This window comes from Struthio camelus, chromosome W (genome assembly GCF_040807025.1).
Source record: "Struthio camelus isolate bStrCam1 chromosome W, bStrCam1.hap1, whole genome shotgun sequence".
NCBI classification, from domain to species: Eukaryota; Metazoa; Chordata; class Aves; order Struthioniformes; family Struthionidae; genus Struthio; species Struthio camelus.
Genome location: NC_090981.1, coordinates 19,717,682 through 19,740,016, shown reverse-complemented (window position 1 = coordinate 19,740,016; position 22,335 = coordinate 19,717,682). Strand labels below are relative to the sequence as shown.

The 22,335-nt window shown below is 39.8% G+C and overlaps 1 protein-coding gene across 3 annotated transcripts; it reads left to right on the top strand.

Annotated features, from left to right (window-relative positions):
- The first annotated feature begins 131 nt into the window (after positions 1–131).
- On the top strand, positions 132–11,428 carry LOC104150265 (phosphorylated adapter RNA export protein). 3 transcript variants are annotated; one of them, XM_068925778.1, is made up of 6 exons: positions 819–1,096; positions 1,184–1,252; positions 2,607–3,226; positions 6,123–6,243; positions 8,204–8,287; positions 10,007–11,428. In XM_068925778.1, exons 2-6 carry the CDS (start codon positions 1,250–1,252, stop codon positions 10,274–10,276), a joined length of 1,098 nt encoding a protein of 365 aa, XP_068781879.1. In that variant the 5' UTR covers positions 819–1,096; positions 1,184–1,249; the 3' UTR covers positions 10,277–11,428. The 3 variants fall into 3 exon arrangements, with proteins under 3 accessions (XP_068781878.1, XP_009682700.1, XP_068781879.1); XM_068925777.1 differs by lacking the exons at positions 819–1,096; positions 1,184–1,252 and adding an exon at positions 132–392; XM_009684405.2 differs by having other exon boundaries at positions 737–1,252.
- The last annotated feature ends 10,907 nt before the right edge of the window (positions 11,429–22,335 follow it).

The following is a 22,335-nucleotide window of genomic DNA, read 5'->3' as shown; positions in this document are numbered from 1 at the left end:
AAACGCTGGCGCAGCGTCGCGACACCACTGCGACAAGATGACGGGGCTCGCTCGGCACCGACAAGATGGCGGCGCTGCGCAGCGCAGCGCAGGGCAGCGCGCATCCCCCCTCCCCACCTCCCCTCGGCGGTCCCGACATGCACCGCGCTCCGCGCCATGGCTGCCAGGAGCGGCTGCTGCTGCCGCTATTGGTGGAGAGGGACGCTCGTGGGGGGGGGGGGAGGCCTGCGTTATGGCCCCGCCCCCGCCGCCCGGGAGTCGCCGCGCTCCGGCGTCGCGGCGGGAAGATGGCGTTGGAGGCGCGGCGGATGGAGGGCGATGTGGAGGACGGGGAGCTCTCCGGCTCGGACTCCGATATGCCCGGCGTCGGCTCTCCCGGGGACCCGCAGCAGGTGAGGGAGGGGAGGCTGCGACGAAGGCGGGCGCTGAGCGAGTCCATGGGCTCTAACGGCTCCAGCGGCTCTAACGGCTCCCTCAGCTCTGATCTGCCTCCCCGCCGCAGCGCCGTGGCCGGCGGTGGGCCGGGAGCGGTGCCTGCGCAGCCCCTGGCAGCGGGGCGCAGAAGGCGCAACCGGGAGAGCCCAGCCCCCTCCTCCCCTCCATCTTCCTCCTCCTCGCATTCCTCGTCCCTCCTTCCCAGCTTGCTGCGCTGCCGGCCCGACCTTCCCCGCCCGACTGCCTCTCGTGTCCGCCCCCCACCGCGGCGCCGCCCTCCCCGTTTTTCCACCTCCCCGGTGCACACAAGTACATGAGATAGGCTGCAGGCCAGGCTCACGGCCCTCCCATGTGCCCGTGATGCCCTGCTTCGAGGCGCTGGGAAACGCTGGGCGGTGCTCTCTGGAGCGTGAGCTCCTTGCAGGCCTTCTCTGCCAGGACAGCCGAGCTGGACAGGTGCCCGTGTCCTGCGGGAGCCTAAACAGCTGGGAGAGAAACAGGCTTCCTAAAGAATAATCGCTTCCTCCGAGCTCAGGATCTGGGAACTAGCCTGCTCCTCCGATGCCTGCTTATTTAGGCAAAATTCTGTGCAGGCGGGGGGGAGCTTTGGGGTTTATTGGGCTTTGGATTGGATGAGCAAAGGAGAATGTTCTGCGTTATGGTTGGTCTTTTCAGGAAAATATGATAAAAAAAAGCTTTAGGAACACGTGAAATCTGTTAATAACATACTGCTTTCCCTTGGATTTAGAACTCTTTTGTATGCATCGGTTGGTGAAGAGATACTGTTTATTTTCCAGTATCTCTTACAGTTTTCATGGTAAGTTGTATCATGAAGTTACATGAGGAATTTAGGGTAGTACAAGGATAGGAAAAGGCTTCAAGATAGTATAAATGAGTGCATGGCACTGTATATGTAAGGATTTTTATTGTCTTTGGTTACCTTTTTTTATTTGTAATGTATTTCTGAGATATGTAGCACAAAAAATATTACAGATGTATTTTTTTCTTAGTTTGTAGAATTGTGGACTGTGTGCTACTAGTTTGTGTTATTGAACGCGTTTTAACTTAGATTTGTATTTTATGGTGGGATAAAATAGATTGAAGACTACTTCGGTCTCTGTTGCCTGCTAATAGAAAGAAAAGGAAATGGTGTTATAATGGTGATGGAAGAACAGGAAGGGTTAAAGAAAGGTTTATATTTAACCCAAGACTGAAGGAAGATGAGACTGTTTTTAAAGATCATGTGATAGTATTTAACTTCATGATAGGAAGTAATTAGGGGAAAACTAGAATTGCTATTTAGAAGAATGCTTATTGTAGAACGACACAGAAGCATGACCCAAAGTTTTGTGCTTTGGGAATAAGAATTCTGGGGTATGTTAATTCTGAGCAGGTTTTAGTTTGGTGTTTCAGACTGCCAGTCAGGTAAATGGGGAATTAGCCTTTCCTGAATATTCTTGTAGCAGTAAGAGTTGTTTGTAAAGTATTTTAAAACTTTTTTTTTTTTGGACCCACCTGAAAACAGGCTACAGTGAGTCTATAGCTACTTGTTGGTTAAAAAAATCAGGGGGAAAACATGCAAACAACACACTACGGGCTGTCCTGATTGAATCAGAATCACGGTATGCTGTTAGCTTCCCAATGTCTGTACAGCATCCAAGGTGTCTTTTGGTTTGTTTTGATTTTTCTTGACTTGAGTTTCTGTGAACACTATTGTGGTTACAAATTCTTACTCCAGACCTCTGTCTGAAAGATCAAACTCCAGAGAGAACATTGGCTTCTCGACTGTTACAAAATCTTCTGCTAAGTTGCTGTGATGTTTTATTCTTTGAGTCGTCTTAAAGCTACTGTTTGTGGCTGTCGTTTGTTTTATTTGGGAATTTTAGTAGCTTTTCCAATTTCCTAATGATCTTAACTTAATTTTCTTAATGTAATTTTTTTCAGTCAAATAAGTTACTCTTGATATGTATGTTTTCTGCTGTCTTTTGTGTTCAAGCATTCAAAATACAGAAGTTTCATCAGATGCTTTTGTCAGTTGCCCGTAAGGTGCTCGCAGAGGACTGCCCTGTCACGTTAGTCAGAATCAGTAATTTTTATGTCTAACTAGTCAAGTTTTTGATGTGACTTGACAGCTCTTCTTTATAGGAGTAAATGGGCATTTACTTTTTCAGAAATCACATGATGGCAACAATTCAGTCAGACCTTTCCAGAGCATCATTTCATCCTGTGCGCCAAGTGTCCCTTATCGGACAACCAAAAGTGTGGACTCAAGCGATGAGAGCTTTTCTGAATCCGATGACGACAGCTGTCTGTGGAAACGAAAACGGCAGAAGTGTGCCAGCCTTCCTCCTGCTAAATCTGAGCCCTTTCAGTTTACCCAGAGCCAGCAAAAGCAAACTGTTCCAGGGGGTAAGAAGGTCAACAACATCTGGGGTGTGGTACTTCAGGAGCAGAGTCAGGATGCGGTGGCTACTGAACTTGGGATTCTAGGAATGGATGGTAGTATTGACAGAAGCAGACAGTCTGAGACTTACAATTATTTATTGGCTAAAAAGCTAATGAAAGAAGCTCAGCAAAAGGAGGCAGAGACTTTAGATAAAGAGCTGGATGAATACATGCATGATGACAAGAAAACATTGCCTGTAGAAGAAGAAAATGGACATGGTTTTTTCAAACGGAAGCGGCCTGTGAAAGACAGATTGGGTGAAAGACAAGAAATGAATTATAAAGGAAGGTATGTGATAACAGAAGAAGATTCTGAGGAAAAAGTGGCAGATGAAATCGCTTATCGGTGAGTTTAGTATTTCTTCACTTCCTTATATACTGGAAGAGCTTTCCGACAGCTAAATGTTACTAAACTCTGAAAGGCATGAGTGCCTTGTGCGTGTTTCCGGAATCCTGGATATAAATGTGACATCGTAGCTGGTATCTTGTAGAAATCTCCGGTAATACTGTCTAGCATCTGTGATACCATTTTCGGTTAATTCTGAAACAGTGAGTTTGACACAGTTGAAAAGCTTTACATGTGGAGAGTTAAAACACCCTGAATTTTTTTGGAAAAGGTCTACCGGAATGGTTTGCTTGCTTGAGAGCACTGGCAAGGAGAAATACTGGTTTTCATGATATAGATTTAGTAGTGGCTTTTCTAGGTAAAGCTGTGTTACCACATGATGAAAAATGTGGATATGAAGGTGATCAACAATGGACACCTGTTGCGGTCCCCATGAAAAAGTGGATGTTACAAGTCTTTGAGGTTATAGATTACTTGGGCTGTGTAGAGTTTTGGAGAGCGCAAATCCTGAAGTGCACAGATTCTTAATGTGCATGAAGTATAGGTGTCTGAAGAGACATTTTGCTGCTGCTGTTGTAACTGTGGGCTGCACCAAGGTTAGGAGCCAGTACTGAAATAAAGCTTTGTCTCTTTCTGTTTTGCGAAACTGCACTGCAGTTCTGTGATAGTTTATGCCAACCTAGGGCAGGATTATCAAACTCCTGCCATGCGCACACTCGCTGTTACCTGCTTCTTTGCACGGTCCTGGTATTTAAATAAAGTATACTGAGCTAGATAGGACTTGGACTTTGTCCACAGCCTTTTTTGCAGGAGGTGAGGGGTGGGTGGGTGGGGGGGGGGCAGTATTTTTTTCAGACTGGTTAGTTTGGAGAACCAGTTAGCTCCACAATTTCCTTTGAGCTGGCTCTGGCAGCACTGGACTGATGCTGGGGGGGCACATGACGGCAGTCATTCTTATTTAGAGTGACCTAAGCTGACACCATCCTTTTTTCAGTAGACAAATTACCTGTAACATGCATGTGCAAGGGGACAGAATTATAGTGATGTATGGAGCACAAGTTACAACACTTGCTAATTATAGATTGGTCGACAAACCCAGTTTTTATTTAGATGGCATTGTTAATGTGTAACATGTGAAACTTAGTATTGTCAGAAACCAGAATTGATACAGTGTTTGGCCAGTGATTAGTGTCATTAGCTGTTCTCCGTAGCTTTGTCTCTTTGTTCTATTGAGTTTCATCAAGATAACGTAGAAGCCCCTCTTTTCTGAATCTTTAAATATAGCTGTTCTGAACTGGATAGGTAGGATTGGAGTTATACACATCAGAGCTCTGTTGCTTAAGCTGTACTGCATTGTGCCATCTATGCCTGGATTCATACCTTCTCCTTGTGCTGGCTCACACAGCAAACTGAAATCAAGGAGCTTTTCTGACTGTTCTGTGCTTTTTTTTTTTCCCCCTTCATCTTGTTCTGTTTCTGTTGGGCTGCACAACTTCTTGATTTTAAAGCATGTATAGGAGAGTTGTGCAGGGGCAGAACGAACACCACTAGGTGGAGAGGTGTCTGTTTAAAGTGGCAGTGCTATTAACAGAAGTTAGCAGAGTTTAACCAAATTTTTAGAAATCCTAGTAATGATGAAGTTGACTGCATCTACAGAAACATTTCCCTCTCTTTGAATGGTTCATACCTGTAACTCAGTCCTGTAAATATTTGAGATGACGTTTAATTTCCAGTGCCTAATAGTCCATTGAACTCAATGAGATTAATCCCCAAAGTATAAAGCCTTTTGCATGGTTAGGACAATTGTCATTAAGATACCAATTTCAGTGTTTAATTTTGGGTAACTTCAGTCATACAGCTGAAGTAGTTGAAGCTAGCCTGGTTGTTCCTAAGTAGTTGACAATATGAGTGGTTTGAGACCTTTTATTAGAACCATCATTGCCACACATGCAGCTTTGTAGAAAGGTAATGTTACTTGAAGCTCTTGGGTTGGATGGTTTTTGAGAAATTTTGGTAGGCTTAAGACTAAGCATTACTAGAAGCTTTATCGTTACAATGTGAGAATTCAGAGTATTAACTCTTGCTTTGGAAAAGTGGTTTTGACTTGTGGGCTTACACTTTGGTTGGTTGGTTTGTTTGTTTTTTGTTCAGTGGAAGTACAGGTTCCTACACAGTGAACTGAGGCCGTTAAAGCCTCTCTCTTTGTGCAAACTGATGAAAGTTTCTGTTCTAGGACGCCATTACTAGCAAAATAATGCAATTAACCCAGTAATGCTGCGGGTCTCTTTTTGGCTGTTTGCATATGATAGGTTATAATAGATTATCCAAGGGACTTGTTTCCTTTTTATTCTTATGCAGGCTTGTCTGAATTGCACAAGATACAGAGGAACTGTTACGCTCATTTTTACTTCCAATAACAGTTTATTTAACTGTAAAGGGTGCTGTCATTTTAATTGTTAAATGCAGATTATTTGTAACTAGCCTAAATTTTCCATTTACTCTAACCTAACTGCCTTGCTCACTTCATGCTCGCAACAACTCCTTTGTGTGCAGTTAGTTCATCTTGCACAGCAGACTGTGATGCTGTATTTTCAGAGGTTTTGTACAGGTCTCTGCCATTTCTCATTTGTTTTAATCTTTCACATGGCAGTAGAGGGGAAAAAATCACTCAATTTTTATTGAAGCAAATTGTAAAAATGCATACTCTATGTATTATAGTCTCTCGGAAGCTCAGTATTTTGAAAGCAGATTTGAGAAGCCAGCAAAGCCAGTTCAATGCACGCTGAAATGCGTTCTATCCCACAGAATAAATTATTAACTGTTAATGTTCTATGGTCAATTTTACTTGAAGTTCTACTGACTGTAAATATGTTCTTTCCCACCCCCTCCCCGAAAGGCTTTGTGAACCAAAGAAAGATTTAATTGCCCGAGTAGTGAAAATAATTGGAAAGAGGAAGGCTATCGAGTTGCTCATGGAAACAGCTGAAGTGGAACAAAACGGTGGACTGTTCATAGTGGTAAGAAAAACTTGATGTTTTGGGTTTAGGGGATTTTTCTACTTGCAGAGTTACTTACGTAATACTATTGCATGGCTCTTACGTTTGACAGGTTTTCCCAGATTCCATGCATTAATTTACTGTCACCCTTCCAGGACTCTTTTGTCTGAGGCATGAAAATACTTTAACAGTAAATGCTAATGTAATCTTCCAGCAGGTTTTGGACAGTGAAATGGATGAATGTGGAAATTGCCCAAAAAGGTTTTTTTGGGCAAAAATCAATAGTTGACTCCAATGATAACATTACATTGATTACTTTATCTTACCTAAGGATGCTTCTTTCACAAACAAAGACTACAGGATTCTAAAGCTCGAATAAAAGATTGTAATTTTAGGATCCAGATGTAGCATCTGGCCCTGTTACTTTAATAAGCCAGGTGGATGTTTGACACCACTGGCCATTCTACTAGGTTAATCAGCATACCATCAGAAGTTCAAATACAATGTATTATATATTTTTAATGTCACATTTGAAAGTAACATTCAAGAGGGAACCTGTAAACTTCAGTATTGGACCGTTGGCTATAAAATTCATCGTGTATATCTGCAGAGCAGAAGTGAGTACTGATTTCTGGCAGAAGTCGTGGTAAAAAGCCTGTACTTGCTGGTTAGGTTATCAAATTCTGCGTATATTTTTAGTTTTTATTAAATAATGAGCCTCAGTGCAAATATTTAAAAAAAGAAAAAAAAGGAGGGGGAGGGGAAGGGAAATGGTAAATAATTTCAGACACTTTTATATACTTTCTTTTTTAAGTTCTGTCGTCACAAAATAATTCCAGCTAATAACTTTTCTTAAAAGCAGTAATAGTCCTGAAGAATTAAAGTGTTTATCAGCAAGTATTTGACAAGTAGATGAAATAATACAATAATACACAAAGGCACAGACTTTTTGGCTGCGACTCAAGAGTACACTATTTGAAATGTGAATGAAGTACACTATTTTTATTGGTTAGGGATTTACTAGGATGATAAAAGTATATGGTGTCTAGTATTGCAAGAAAGTGCTTTAAAATGGAGCTTCCCTGTTCTCATAACTTTTCAGATGTATTTTTCTTATAACTTTTGAGATGTATTTGTTATTTACAACAAAAGTATCACCTTTAATATGGAATCCAGGCATTGAAGTAACGGACAGTTCAATTTTATATACTATTTATACATCACAAGTGGTAGTTAAATAAGAGCATGATAAATGCTCAGAATTTACAGAGCTTTTAAAGCCGAGTCTGTTCATGCTTGACTGTGGTGCATCATACTACTCATGTTACACTAAATATTATTGAAGGATGGAACCAGTATGTTATGGGGAAAGGCCTTAAAGTACGTATTGTATTTTATACCTCTCAAGCAGAAATGCAAAATTCTGTGCACGTACGGATAAGTTTTAGAATTGTTAGGCAGAATTTCGTTTTGTAATATTATATCTAAGTTTGTGAAACTGGTTTTTGACTTTTTACTGGGCTTCTGTGTTAGGAATGGTCTGAATAACTAACCTAATATTTACATTACTGCGTATAGTTGTGAAAGTAGTTAGAATGCTGGTAGGCTTTTGTTCCTTTGCTACCTAATCAGATTTAGTATGTAATTGAACAGTTTTTAAAAAAAAAAAACAAAAAAAAACCAACCAATCCTCCTCCTTCCCACCTGCCCCCCCCTAGCTGCACAGGCTGGTTTGGTGCTCTGAAACAAATTTTTTGAAACCTCGTACATCCCATGTCCAAATGTAGAGCTGTTTATGCTTTTATGACTAGATTAGTCACAAACAAAAACGTACCAGGCTTGTTATGTGATACCTAATACAACAGAACTTACATTTCTGGATTCAGTCTCAATACAAAGCATTGTTTTAAATGATATTTCTATATCAACACTTATGTTTTAAGCTTGCTTTAATTACTAATTTACACTTTCCCTTATAAAGAATGGTACTAGAAGAAGAACACCAGGGGGAGTTTATTTAAACCTGCTGAAGAACACACCTAGCATCAAAGAACAACAAATCAAGGTAAAATAGTCAGGAGTATAAATGATTGTCCCAAGTAAACTTTGTCTTTTTAACTAGAAATGTTCTGATTGAATCCTTTCCATAAACTTTTAAAGCAAGTTTAACTCTATATTTTGAAGGAAGTATATTTCAAATAAACCAGCTTTTCATATGAAAAATATAAGCAAAATTATAATTGGCAAATTGTCATTCCTGCTACACAAAGAGAACGCTCTTTATGTGTTGCCAGTTGCTCTCGCTGCCTTCCCCCTCCCCCCCCCCCCAAAAAAAAATCTGAGGAGGCTGAGACTGTAGAGCCTGAAGAGATAGGAAATATTATATTCTCCTTGATTTGTATATGCCTTACAGTAGCTGCTATTGTATTTCCCCCTCTGGAGCTCTGCCTCATTGTACATGGACAGGATGGTGTTCTCCTAAAATAAGATTTTTGTTTCATATTCATTGTTGCAGCTATAGCATTAGGCTGTAATTGCTCTTAAGTCAGTTTCTGGTCTGAACCTAGACTTATTTGCTCACTAGCCAAATCTGTGATGTTCACCACTTTAGTCTGGTGAGCTTATAAGTATTACAGCCTTTGTTTTTGTGGTATGAAGTAATCTGAGATAATATTGTCTTTGTTCTGTTGAGACAACTTTTGTTTTTTTCATGATATTTGCCACTTCATAGACCTCTGCTCAAAGAATGACTCATTTTTTCACTTGTATTTGGGTACCCCTCACTCTGTAGATCATCCCAGCCTCTCATTTTGTGAATCAAGAGAGGAATCAACATCAGCTATGATTGTCCAAAACAAAAACAAAAAAAAACCTTTTGCAACTTACAGAAGTTGCACAGAGTTCTGGATTTGGTCAGTCTTTGCCCCATCTCAAAAAAAACTACTGTTCCACCTCTCTCCCTTGCCCCTGTATTTCAGTGCCTCATTCTTCTCTTGCTGATACACGAAAGTGTTTTTAATGAGGCAGCAGTTCTCACTTTACAAACCTGAATGATTATTAGAGAGATCATTTGATGTACAGAATGAAACAGGATTCCTGTGGAAAAAGTACACACGCTACTGCCATCATGGAGGCTGTCAAGTGCACAACTCTTTCTCAGATTTACATGTCCTTAATATTTGACTTTGCAGCTTTTAGAGGAGGGGAAAAAAGTGTTAATATTTTCCATATGCAGTTCTTTAGTGTACTAGGCCAGAAAAAATCATGTAGCAACGCTTAGTCCTGTTGCATGATCTTCTGCCTCTTAAAATAGGGAGGGAACTTGCAACAGTTGTATTCTATGGTAGAGAAAAAGGGGTTCACGTGTTGGACAGTAAAGGTTGAGACTTGGACTCAAATTTGAGTTCTAGAGGAAAGTTTGTTCAGGGTGTCATAGAACCTTTGGCCTTATTTTCTCTGCAGCCTACCTCCTAGTAAAATTCTTTTTTGCAACTTGGAATAAAAAATATTTCTTGAAAATGAAAATAAATTGCATGATGATTTGAAGTCATTGAGAAATTACATAGCTGTAAAATTATTCATGGGGCATTTTTCTTGAATGTAATCTAGGATCATATTCTGCTTTAAATAGTGTATATCTTAGTTAAATATTGTTAGTTAAATATTGGCAGTTACTTGCCAAAAAAAAAAAAAGTAGCTAAGTATCTGGAGATTTTTTCCACTTATGCAGTTTTACTAGTGTTTGCTAAAGAAAACATATGCCAGGTTTTTTTCTTTCTTCAAGGAAATCTTCTATCTGGAAAACCAGAAGGAGTATGAAAACAAAAAGGCTGCTAAGAAGAGGAGAATACAAGTTCTAGGAAAGAAAATGAAAAAAGCCATTAAAGGGCTCAACCTGCAAGAATACGATGATGCGTCTCGAGAGACTTTTGCTAGTGACACAAATGAGGCTCTGGCTTCTCTGGATGATTTACAGGAAGGACATCATGAAGCAAAGATGGAACCAGAAGATGTTATTGAGATTGATAATGCTCATGATTTAGAGATCTTTTAGCTCTCAATGTACTTGATAACAAAGTCTTTGTAAAATATATTAAATCAACCTTTTATTATAATTCCATGACTACTTGTTTTCATAAGTTGCAGAAATAGGGGAAATACTTGATGCTAAAGAAGATGACATAATTCTTCACTAAATTTAACAGTGTGAAGGATGTTGTTTGTCCTGTTTTGTTTGCTGTGTCCTCTAAAATTGTTAAAGTTTTCTAGAAAACAGCTCTGTTTCACTGTGTTTGTTCCTTAGGAACTTTTTTTAGCCACATTAAGTTTAGGAATTAAGGCATATTAAGGCTGTGTTCTAACCAAATACATCATATTTAATCTGTTGAAGCTAGCAAAGTCATAAAAAGTAATAATCAAGTGGGGACTGTTCATAATTGCAGTTGAGCAGAAACTTAACTGTATTAAGTCTTGACATAAAAGATCCTGTGTTCTTGATATGGCAGTGTATTGACAGGAATAGCAGTGTTTGTAGGAGTAAGACCTGTACAAGCAGGTTGGTTTCTGGAACAGTCTAAGTTTTAATAGTGAATGACCTTTGCATAACAGCCCTACAAATAAGCATTATTGAGCCATGTATGTTGTAAATTTCTACAGCAGGTTTTACTCCTTCATTTTATAACAGTGGTTTGAGCTTCCTACCTGTTCTTGTGTAAGCTTTTTCCATAATTAACACACGCAACTTGAACAGATCTTTTTGTTCTGAAACAATCATAATGCAACTCTTTCTGCGTAATTAGACTGTACTAATTTGCATTCCCCCTCAGGGGTATATTGCTCAAGACCTTATATGGAGGTATAAACACTTTACCTTGCAATTCTTGTTTCCGTGCTTCTTCCTCTCATGTATGCGGTAGAAGTAGCGTAAAAACTCATGGACATACTGAAGTTTTTAACTTTGACTGTTATGAAAACAACAGGGAGATAATGCAAGAGGGAGATAATTTTTACTTGATGCGGAAGACTGTTGCGTAGTTTGTAAGTTTTGAAGATATCTGTTTTATGTTGAACATTATGTTGAACGTTGTTTTGGGAGTATAACAGAAGAATATATATGATGTCTAAAATACTATATCCCTAATAAGTTGTGTTTTCTGTGAATTATATGTGCTTTATTTTCCAGTATAAAATATTTCTGAAATACTAATGAATGAATCCACTTTCTAACCTGACAACACACTTCTGCACATAAAAGTTTTGCTCACCTGGGAGTTATTGGATTTCAGAAGAGAAGCATTTCCCTAGAAACACTTAATGCAATTACAATACTGAACAGTTTCAGTGCTCTCAACAGCTTGTATTTACTAAGACATCTGGAGAAAGAGTTCTTAAACGTATAGCGTATTCCATTATATGCTTTACTAAATTCAGTTTACTTAAGAGTTTTGACCTTTCTGCATCTTTTTATTGATGTGTCTGAATTCCCTGTTATTAAGAAGTTTGACAGCTGTGAAGCGTCCATTTGCTGGTAGTATTTCCTGCCACTGAAGGCTTTGATCTGATTGTTAGCTTTGCTAGGAAAGGTATGGTGATCAGCATACTGAGCTGATTCTCCTATAAAAAGGAGGCAACGTTTTTTGCACCATTTGGTTTGGGACTGTAGCATTTGATACGGGTTTTAGGAACTCCTTGGAAATCTCTTAAAACTTTTCTAGATATTGTCAGCAAATGTTAATGGTGGTTTAATTATTTTTTTGGTCACATAATTTGCTAGTAATTAGGACTATATTTATTGTAATTATTTTTAGTGTTGATTTCCCAGGTAAGGGTTACTGGAACAGTGTGTAAAGTCTTCCTCTAACAAAAGGAGGATGATAGTGCTAATTCTTTCCTGTCAGTGTCTGACTGACTAATCTTTGACTGAGTATTTTCTCTCAATTCTTTTGGCTTTCAACATAGTCCTTGCAAAAGGAAGCATTTTCAAAATAGTAATTGAATGAGCAGAATTCATTGCACTTGCACAAGGTTTTGCTGCTGTTATTGAAGAGACTGCATTAAGCAGCAACCCTTTCTATGTAGTGCTATGGCCAAGCTTTGGTTTGCTCGTGGAGTTGCAGGGCTGAGTCTCCCTTCTGCGCAGCCTAGCGCAGGCATCAGTACCAGTCTTTGGGCCGGGTGTTGCCGCGCTGGAATGCGTCGGTGTTGGCCTGGCAGCGCTTGTGTCACAAAGCCGCGTATAGGGTAGTCCTGGAGCTGAAGAGCCCAAGGCCTTGGAGCCTAGTGCTGCAGCCACCATGGCTTCCAAAGGGACGGATGCAGAGGCACAAGGGTGAGCAAGAAAACTTGGTTTCTTGTATTCCTGTATTGCCATAGACCTGACTGTAACTGACTGAGCTTGCTGGAAGGTGTTAATAGGGACACACTGGTGGTGATAATCTCCATGGATCAACTTTGATTTCTTCCCTCTGTTTTCTTTCCCCCAGACCACCCCAGGAATAAGAAGCAGGGGGAGCAGCAGAGATTTTGCTCTCTCAGCTCCTGCATGTGTTGGACCTGCTAAGTCTCTCCTGAGCTGGTACTGACAAGAGATAGCAGCCCTGTGGTGTTGCCATCTCTGGCTTTTGACCAGAGATTGTATGGGATTGTGTGGGCTGTGCTCTGCCTGGGAACTGGTATTCCTGGCTGTTGGATTTTAGTAGTTGATGTTTTACACACTAAAGTGTAAACAAGGTATTCTTTTTGTTCCTAAGAACCTCTGGTGAGCAGACATGGCCGAAGCATCAAAATTACTACAACTACAGGCTCTATACTGCCAGGACAAATACCACTTTCGATCTCTTAAGCTACAAGTGTGCAAAGCCAGCTGTATCGAGCCTGAAGCAGATAGTCCAAATAACAGAAGTATGCTTTAATTTGAAAACACAAAGCTTGTTTGTGAGCAGTATCGTTTTTCTTCCTTATATCCTAAATTCTGAAAAGAAAATGATGCTTTTTGGTATCATGGGGAGATTGAGGGTATTTTATTTATACGATTCAGTTTTGCAATGGATCACGAAAGGATTGTTGCTTTAAGTATAATCACAATATTAAAGATTCTTCTTCCCCTTCCAAGAACACTTGAGTCTTATATGGCAACTAGTTTTCTTCTCAAACTTTATCGGATGATGTCACTAAAACGTTGTTATATCCTCCAGGCTTGTTAACTGCCACGTGCCAAAATTCTCACGCAAGCACGGAATGATCCCAGAGCTTTATGTGATGCCGTGGAAAGAAGATATGAAGAACAGGAAGTTAATTTTAAAGGTAGTGAAACCAGAAAGTGTTTTCCTGCTGTATGCAGCTTAATGGTTCTCTCGTTCTTCAAGGAGTTGAGTATCCGCAGTAACTCCTACGGAGTTCAGTTCTTGAAATTATGCCAGACAGTGATGTTTTGCTATTCTCTGTAGCATCTTGATGCTATTGGCAGGACATTCTATTCTGAAGCTCACAGTGTCTAAAACACGTCTAAATCTTTTATTCTGTTTCTCTTAGTTTTGACTGTATAATAGTGTAAAAAAAAAAAAAAATCCAAACTAAGGCAGTTACCAGCATCTCTTAAATAACTTTTTCCTTTGTATTGTATCACTTTGCAAAGCATTAGTGTTTACTTAATCCTGTCTTTCTGGGGGAGGAGGGGGGGTTGTATTTTGTTGTCGTTGCTGACTTATTCAGGAAAGCACTAACAAACAAGTTGATTAGAGAGCAAGTGGGTAGGGTACAATTTGAACTGGTTTCTGGAATGAAGGGAGAGAGTGGAACAGTTAGAAATGATGCAACTTTTGTTTCTGCTTTTGAGAAAAGTAGTCAGCATAAGTCCAATGTTTTAGAAATACTGAACTATTCAGAAAGTTTTAGGGAATATCTTGCAGTAAAGGTGAAGGGAGGTAAAGAAGAACTGAGCAGAAGCGTTAGGTATTCAAGCAATATTGGGAAGGTCTGAATCTCAGTTTTGGATAAAGGAGTCTCGAAAGAAATGGTAATGCCGGAGTTGTGGATCGTCGGGGTAAATGTGAAATCTGACATGGGAGAATAGGTGGAGGAGATGAAGATGTTTTCAGTGTGTTTCTGTTCAAGCTGTTCTTCTCGATTTCTTATCGAGAAAGCCAAGCAGCTGCAAGGTTAGCGTGGACCAACTTCTGCGATAGGCTTGAGAGAGTGTGCACCTATTAATACTTGTTAGTTTCTTACTGAGAAGGAAATAGCCTGAGTGGGAGAAGAGGGTCAAAATTAAGCTAGTAGAAGGTTCTTTGTAGCCCATAATTAGAGGTAGAAAGAGAAAAATAATGGAGAAAAAAGAATTGGGAATTTCTATCAAGACACTCCAGGAACGTGGGAATCAATACAATATCAAGTCTGATACTGAGATCAAGGAGAGTGGACAAGATAGAATCCAAAATTAGCAGAACGATTTTGAGTTTTGTTAAATGAAAAGGTTTCTGTAACATTGGCAAAGAAACAACAGGAAAATATTCTTATTTAAGAAATCAGAAAAAAAAATTGAGAAAAAAGCTCTTTCAAACGTTTTCAATAATATGTATGTTTAGCAAATAAACAATCAATGAACTATTATTTACTGAGCTCAAGGACCCTTGAAATCCTCTGAGTAAAAAGTGATAACAATCTTTCATGCTTTCTTTTCCATGCTTCAGATTGCATGTTTTTCAGGACAAAAGGACATCTGCAAAAATCCTTACCCCCAATGTAACTGAAAATAAAACCGTAATAATTAAAAATGTTTAGAGGATTTTTTATATATATACGTGTGTGTGTGTGTATGTATGTGTGTGTATATATATATATATATATAGGTATACACACTCACACAGAATTGTTTTTCTGTGCAAAATTGCTCCTAGCAGAATTTATTAAACAGTTGTGAAAGCAATAATCTCTGGCAGAGCAGTGAAAGCTGAAGTTGTTAACTTCCTGCACTGTTTCAGTAAATTCCTCTAGGCCTTATTGGACTGTGACTCCTTTGTTATGAGAAACAGCTAGATACAGAAGTGTCCAACCTCCTGAGAGAGAGGGAGGTAGTTGGTCCCACATGCAGAGATATTCATATACAGATTTGTTGAATATGCAGAGGTACTCCTATACAAATTTGTTGAGGACTGGGTAGCATCAAGATCTGGGAGCTGAAGAGGGGGAGAGGAAGGGGAAAAGGGCGATGGTGAGATATAAAGATGATGGAGATGGTGAAGGAAAAGAAGACTGCGTTAATTATGGCACTCACTGTTATGGAGGAGTTGAATTCCTTTTACTTTGTCAGAGTAAAACAAGAGGCATGGAGGAGTCAGTTGGGCAACTGAGAAAATAACACTCTTCAGAAAATAGTTTGTTACAATCTATCATGATACTTGGCTATGACATCTCTTATTACTTATCCCCTTAACTTCTGATGTCCTTTATGCTGCTCTTGCTCTGACGCGTAAAAAAAATTTGCTTTTCCTTTCACTCTTGGTTTTTCCGTGTCTGGAAGAGTTTACCAGAGACACTTCTTTAAAGCTCAAAATCTCTTAGTGCAAGGAGGAGAAGCGTATTCATGGCTCCAGCAAATATGGACGTATTGGGTACCCTTCTCTTATTCCTAATTCCTATTTGTCAGCAACAGTTCAAAGATATAGGCCTATACCTGAACTACTGTGGTACTTCAGCGATTCTGAAAATACCCGGTCTTAGAACTTTTGCATCGTTGTTCAGTTAAGGGATTCGGCAAACTGGCAGGGAGAGGCAACGCTTGCCGTTTTCTAGGACCATCTCCTTGATTCGGTAGGCAGCTGGTAAGCATTTTGCATATGGTGAGAACCGTTGCAGGAACTATGGCCTCGTGATAATTTGGGTTTATTGCATTCTACCTCATCTGTGACCTGCCAGCCCTGGGACATATTTGCAAAACAATGCTTCCCAGTTTGCAGAAAGGACATATTTGAAGCTTTCCCACTATCTGCAATGCTGGTAGATGACGCTTTTTCAAAAATGTGGAAGGAAGAGGGAAGACACAGCTACGATGGGTTTAATATGGCCTAGCCAAAAACACTTCCAGAAAAAGAAATATCTAGGTCTAAATACTGATGACCAATGCAAATGAAAAAAACATACCTGAAGTCATATAAAGGGACCTTAAACGAGTAGTTATTCAAGACACTTCCTTTGAGATCAAAGTTGGTCATTATCAGTTTCAGCCTAGAGATTAATTTTTCACATTTAAAAAAAAAAAAAAAAAAGGCAGACCAACAACTTTCTGTCATTAAATAGACAGGGGAAAAAATGTTTCTGACCTTGAAGACTTCAGAGTGCTTATTTGTGTTTGGCTATATCAGCATTCTTGTCTAAAACATACCTATGTTAGCTCTCATTCAGGAGAGAATTCTTTGCATATAAATAAATTAAACACTATCCAAATTCATACTTTGATTAGTCTTCTGTAACTGAGGCCAAAATTCTGTCAGTATTTTATAAGTATGTGATTTCAGTTGCTGCTCCCACCAATAAAGTGGTCCCAACGTTGTGTAGTTTTACCTAGGGACCTAATAACTACTACAATTAAGCTAGATATGCAAAGCACGCGGAAGTAAAATCTGTTTATTTAATTAGATTATCTGACTCCGTACATATTTATGAACGTTAGATTTGCATACTTCAAAAGGTATACAGTTCAGCTGATGCTAAATTCCCATTTCTCTAAAGGAAATAACAGGTTGTGTCTGCAGTTGCAGGGTGTATGCTCTTTAAGTGCTGAATATACATTTGCTAGCATATCTGTTAATGGAGGATCCTTTGAAAGACGATATCAAAATTTTTTTCCAGAAGTTGCTCTTTTTTTTTGGTAATTAGTGTCTTAAATTTGCATGTATTCTTTTTTTTTCCCCAAGCAATAGTACAGTTTTTATAATTATTATTTTACCTTTATTGTTTAGTTAGGCTAGATGAGTTTTTCACTGACAGCCTTTAACCACTGGAATTTCTTTATTCAGAATGCAGAACTTGCAGGAATATATGCTGGAGCTCCAGAAGATAGTCTGTTTCTGGAGCACCGTGAAAGACTTTGCCATGGAGAAGAAAGAAAAAGCCTTCAAGAAAAAATGCCTCTGAAGATGTTAGTTGCTGATATCCCTATACATTCTCATTTATCCAGATACCAGAAATCTGTGATTGCTCTTGCCTGCAGGAGAAAACTCTGACCTGCTTTTTCCTCTTAGGCTTATAGTCAGGTTTGAACTGTATACACTGTAAGTTTTAAATTGCATACAAAACTGAATCAAATCACTGTGTGGATTCTTCTGTTTTTTTCTTTTTAGAGAGTAGTCCAAAAAATCGCCTTAAAATTTGGCCTGCTGTAATTGGTAAAGGATACGAGAACCTGAAATATTTTGGACCCGAGGTTATGGTTGGAAAGCAGAAAGTAGATGTAGATAGGTATGTTTCTGAAGTAGGTCCAAAGCTTGGGATCTTTTTCAGCTCCTTTTCAGTTTACCAGAAATCAGTAGCAGCACAATCACTTATGGTCTCCTATCTCCTTTGAAAGTGCTTTCCCCCACCCTGCCCTCCTTGTCCTTCTGGAGATGTTTTTCTGACCCACCTTACCTCATTCACTTTTTAAAGCAGTACATCTCTTCTCTAAGTCAAACATAAATAACACATTTTTGAAACATAGGCAGGAAATGTACAATTCTGCAGCACCAGCTTCTGGAAATTGTCCAACTCCTATTGTTTAGCTCTTTATTTGTCTCTAACGCCTCTGTAGTTGGACTAAATTGCTCCCAAGTGTACTATAGTGAAGTAAGATTTCTTGATTGTTGGTGGAAGGAAGAATTTCTGCTCTGCAGTCACTGACATCCTGTAAAAAGAAAGGAAAGGAGACAAATGTGGAAAGATTCTCAAGGGCTATCAGGAAAAATATGAAGAAATGAAGAATCAGCTGAAGTAATCTGGGTATAAAATAATATAAACTCCACAAATGACAGCAGCTGGTTGCAGCCATGCAAGTACCTTCACTGTGGAGCGATTCAGTCCAACACAGGCACATTTAAGAGGAGATGTAATTTAATTTTGCATTGCAGATCTCTTCCCCAATTCCTCGCTTGTGGAAATGCCTCAATTTCAGACTGGAGAGTGGAAAGTGGCACATTTAAAGAAAGCAAAAATCTTTAGTGTTGGTTTGTAAGGTGTTGACTTTTTTTTAATAAATGTTGTGGGATATTTAAAAAAAAAAAAAAAACTCAGAAAACACTTTCTGGATGCCGGGTTTTATTTCTTTCACATCTACCTTATGTGAGATAATAAAGTTTGTCTACTGTAAACATATTCTCTAGATACTTTATTATCGTTATCTTTTAAAATATAATATGCTAAAGTTTTAGGTTATTCTCCTCCAAAAGTTATTTTATATCAAGTTATTCTGTCTGCGTATTCTGGTTTGTAGCAGACTTTCTCCATTAAATCGAACAGATAAAGCTGGCTTCAAAGTTGTAAGTACTTATTAATAGAAAAACAAAATTACCATGGAAACAAATGAGCAGAAGGGCTCTGAAGACATTCTCTTCATAATTGCTATCCGTTTAGTGTTGTGTGCCTAGAAATATTAACACCCCAAGCAGTGGTTTTTTTCCTTAAAAGGTCTCAAATCTAAAATAGTTGCATTTATATTTCTTTAGAAAAGTAGGTAGTATATATTTTGCATCTTAATATCTTTTCCCTGCAGAACTCCTGTCATGGGTGCATAAAAATCTGTGATTGTGATTGATACAATTTTCTTTTATACAAAAGGCAATACAAATGAGCTAATGTATCACTGCTGTTACTGCTAGGTAAGTTGTTCTCCCTGCTCTGAAAACATGTCAGTCATATATCATGTCCTATTTTTATTTGATCTGGAGTGTCATGCTATTCCTCTGAGCTTATTTTCTGCTAACTGCTTAATTTCTTACCTTATTTAGATTTTCCCCAGTGAAAGGCATTCAAGAGTAGTTTCTCTGTGAGAGCATCTGCAGTACTTCTCACACGGCTCTCTGATGCTTCAGTGAAGTCATTCGTTATTTTTGACAAAACCTTCAGAGGTAAATTGAACCTTTTGTGTGATCAAGTTGTCATTTTCCAGTGCTTTATTGGTTGTAGTGTTTTCAGTTTGTATGCTTACTTCTAGAGAAATCAAAATATGTTCAGATGGAAGAGGAATAGCAGTGTCACACTTTTTAAAGGATTAATTATAGCTATTCTTATTGGCAAGACATTTGTTGCTGAGAGAAACAGAACTTTACAGAGTACATTTGGGAAATTTCCCACAACGGGCCTTGCGTCCAACAGTGTGCAATACTCTGCTTAATTTAACATCTCAGTCTCTTTCCTCTGTGGGTTACAGATTGAACATGTTCTTGGCTTCCCTAGACTTAGGATGCAGTTGCCCGCTTGTATTCTCTCAATTTAGCCAAGAGAGCATAGAGCAAATGAATACGTGAGCGCTACAGCTGTAAAGCTGTAATCTTCTTTGCGCTTGAAGGAATGAATGAAAACAAGTAGACGCCGAGCAAGAAAAGCGGGGGCTTTAGGATTCCCTACGCTTGATAGCCAGGTGACTGAATAGAGTGATTTTTTTTTTTTTTTTTTCCTCCTTGCATTGCTCTTTACACCCTGGCAGCCTGCCTCAGCTGTCGAGTATTTTCTGTGCTCAGCAGCTCTCTCTGGCAGTGTGAACACCCCAGTGAGTTTCCTGCAGATAGACATAAAAGCATATATTGGGTAGGCAGTAGGCCAGTTTGCCTGGTCCCTCTGCGGACCATTTCCCTTCCTCCCTTCCTTCCTCCCTGTTCCACCTTTGTTTACTTTTTCCACCAGCTCACAGGCGTGTGAATCCTTAGCAGAGAAATGATTTCAGAGGTAGTAGGGAGCCACAAGCCCGTTGCAGTCTCCTCTGTAAAGCAACCCGCCTAGGGAACAGAGGAGCGTGTATGTGAGACGAGCTTGAGAGTAACACCCAAGTGCGAGTTAACCTTAACAACTGTGTGGGGAGTTACGCAGATGAGATCACAGCAGATATGAAGGAGTTCGTTCATGTAGTTCATATAGCCCTCTGCTGATGTCTGAGAAATCATAGCCTCTGCCCGACAAATTTCTGAGAGTGAAGTTAATAGGCTATTCCAGCGAGCCTCTTGAAAAGAAGGCCTTTCTGGAGCTGTCAATTTAGTCTAGGGAATCTACGGCTCCCAGTTGTGAACTAGAGCTAATAGTACTGCTTAACCATCTCAGTAAAAGGACTTGAGATGCAGGCCTAAAAGGATTTTAAGTATCTTATTTTTCTGAGAAAATGAGTTTATAAGGGCAATAGCAGAAGATTTCTCCTGAAAGGCGTAATTACATGCAATTTCAAAACTGCCAAATTCTCAGGAGTGGTAACAGCTACTTCAGAAACACTTAAAAATAACTAGATCAGTGTGTCTCGACCTTTTGGATCAAGAGAACGTAACTAAACATTTGACAGTTCACCACACAATGTTATTAGCCTTTTAATTAAACGCGCTGTGCAGTGTGGTTCAGCAAACCTCTTTCAAGAGCCAGTAGAGCATCTACAGTGTGCCAACCACAGTTTGCAAGGGAATAGGTACGGGGGCCTGAGGGAAAATGCCCATTGCTGTGTATGTACCTCATTATAGGAGACAGACTGCACGACTGCTTTCGTGTGCTTATCAGCCTTTGACCTTGCACCAGGAGGAGGAGAGAGAAATATTTGCAGTGAAGGAAAATTAGACGATGCATTCAAAACAGTGAGCTTTAAAGAGTTGGAGTTAAAGCAGTGGATTGATGTAGAAAGAGGAGGAGGGATCATAATGCTTTTCTCCAAATATTTCCTGTTGGCTTCCTCAGTAATAGTAATAGCAAGAGCAGTGACATAAGCTAATGGCCAGTGGTTTACGCGCTGTGTTTTCTCTTCTTATTCAGACAACTTCTGGAGTTAAAAACATTGCTCTAACACACGTTTGTGCAGTTGTAGTGAGGCTGCTCAAGAAAGCTACTTTCAGGAAAAAAAAAAAAACAGGTTTTTTTCATTCTATAAAGTAATCAACCTTCCTTATCTATAAAGTTGTGTTGGGAAAAGTGATTTCACCAGTATTTTGAGGGATTTTTTTTTTTTTTAAGAGCGATATGTGAGAAAACGTCACCCATATGTTCCTGTTGCATTTGTATGGCTGTTCCCGGCGTTCCTCCATATTCACGTCTGTCTCCAGAATCTCGCTATTCACGCGGCGGTGCAGCCGTCTGTTATCCTCATTTCCAACACGGGGACAACTAAATGCTTGACCTAACCCTCTCTAAAGGTGGTCAGGCTTCAGCTGGAGAACGCAGACCCCTCGGACGTTTTGTTTCTACTCAGTCAAAGGCAGTAATTTCTGTCCTGTTTATTGTAGAGCGTTTTGAAGGGAGAGTTTGAGCTTCAGGTGGCTGCAGCCGGGCCTCACTTGGAGGGGTAGGCTTACTCCATGTTGCTTTAAAAAAAAAAAAAAAAAAAGGAAAAACATTAAGGGGCACAAGGCTAGGAGCTAGGCTGTGGTGTTTGAAAGCTGTCCGAGGTCTTTTGCGAGACCTGAGAGAAAATGTCTGTGTTTTTTTTAAAAGAGTGGGAGGACACTTAGGAAAGATTTAAGTTCAGTGACTCTCCAGAGCTTCCAGGTTGAAGAGCTGAGAAAGAGGCCAAACTGAGCAGTTTCATCCCGGAAGGAAATTCTCTTCAGATGCCAGATAACGTCTCCTGATCAAGAGTGCGAGGCAGCTAGAAAGCCTGCTGAGAAATCTGGATCTGGCCTGTGGTGGGAGGCTAAATTTCCCCAGAGGAAGAGTTATTGGGAAAACAGCTGGTGTCACAAATCTGGTTTCCTGTGCAAGAAGGAAGTGTCAGCAGCAGGAGCTGGCGCCAGACTCGGTAAGCCCTATTTAAAAGTGACGTGGGGGGGGGGGGGGGTCATTCAAGTGGAGGCACCCACCATACCCTTGGCTTGTCATCAGCAGGAAAATGGAGGAAAAAAAAGACAAGCCTGATAAGGAAATGCTTAGCAGCAAGTGTTTCATCTCTTCCCTCCTCTAAGT

Excerpts from the sequence above, each read along its gene's own strand:
- LOC104150265 (XM_068925777.1), top strand. The coding sequence starts at position 138 with ATGCACCGCGCTCCGCGCCATGGCTGCCAGGAGCGGCTGCTGCTGCCG. Across the intron at positions 393-2,606 it reads CTCCCGGGGACCCGCAGCAG|AAATCACATGATGGCAACAA; the intron begins GTGAGGGAGGGG and ends TTACTTTTTCAG. Across the intron at positions 8,288-10,006 it reads TCAAAGAACAACAAATCAAG|GAAATCTTCTATCTGGAAAA; the intron begins GTAAAATAGTCA and ends TCTTTCTTCAAG.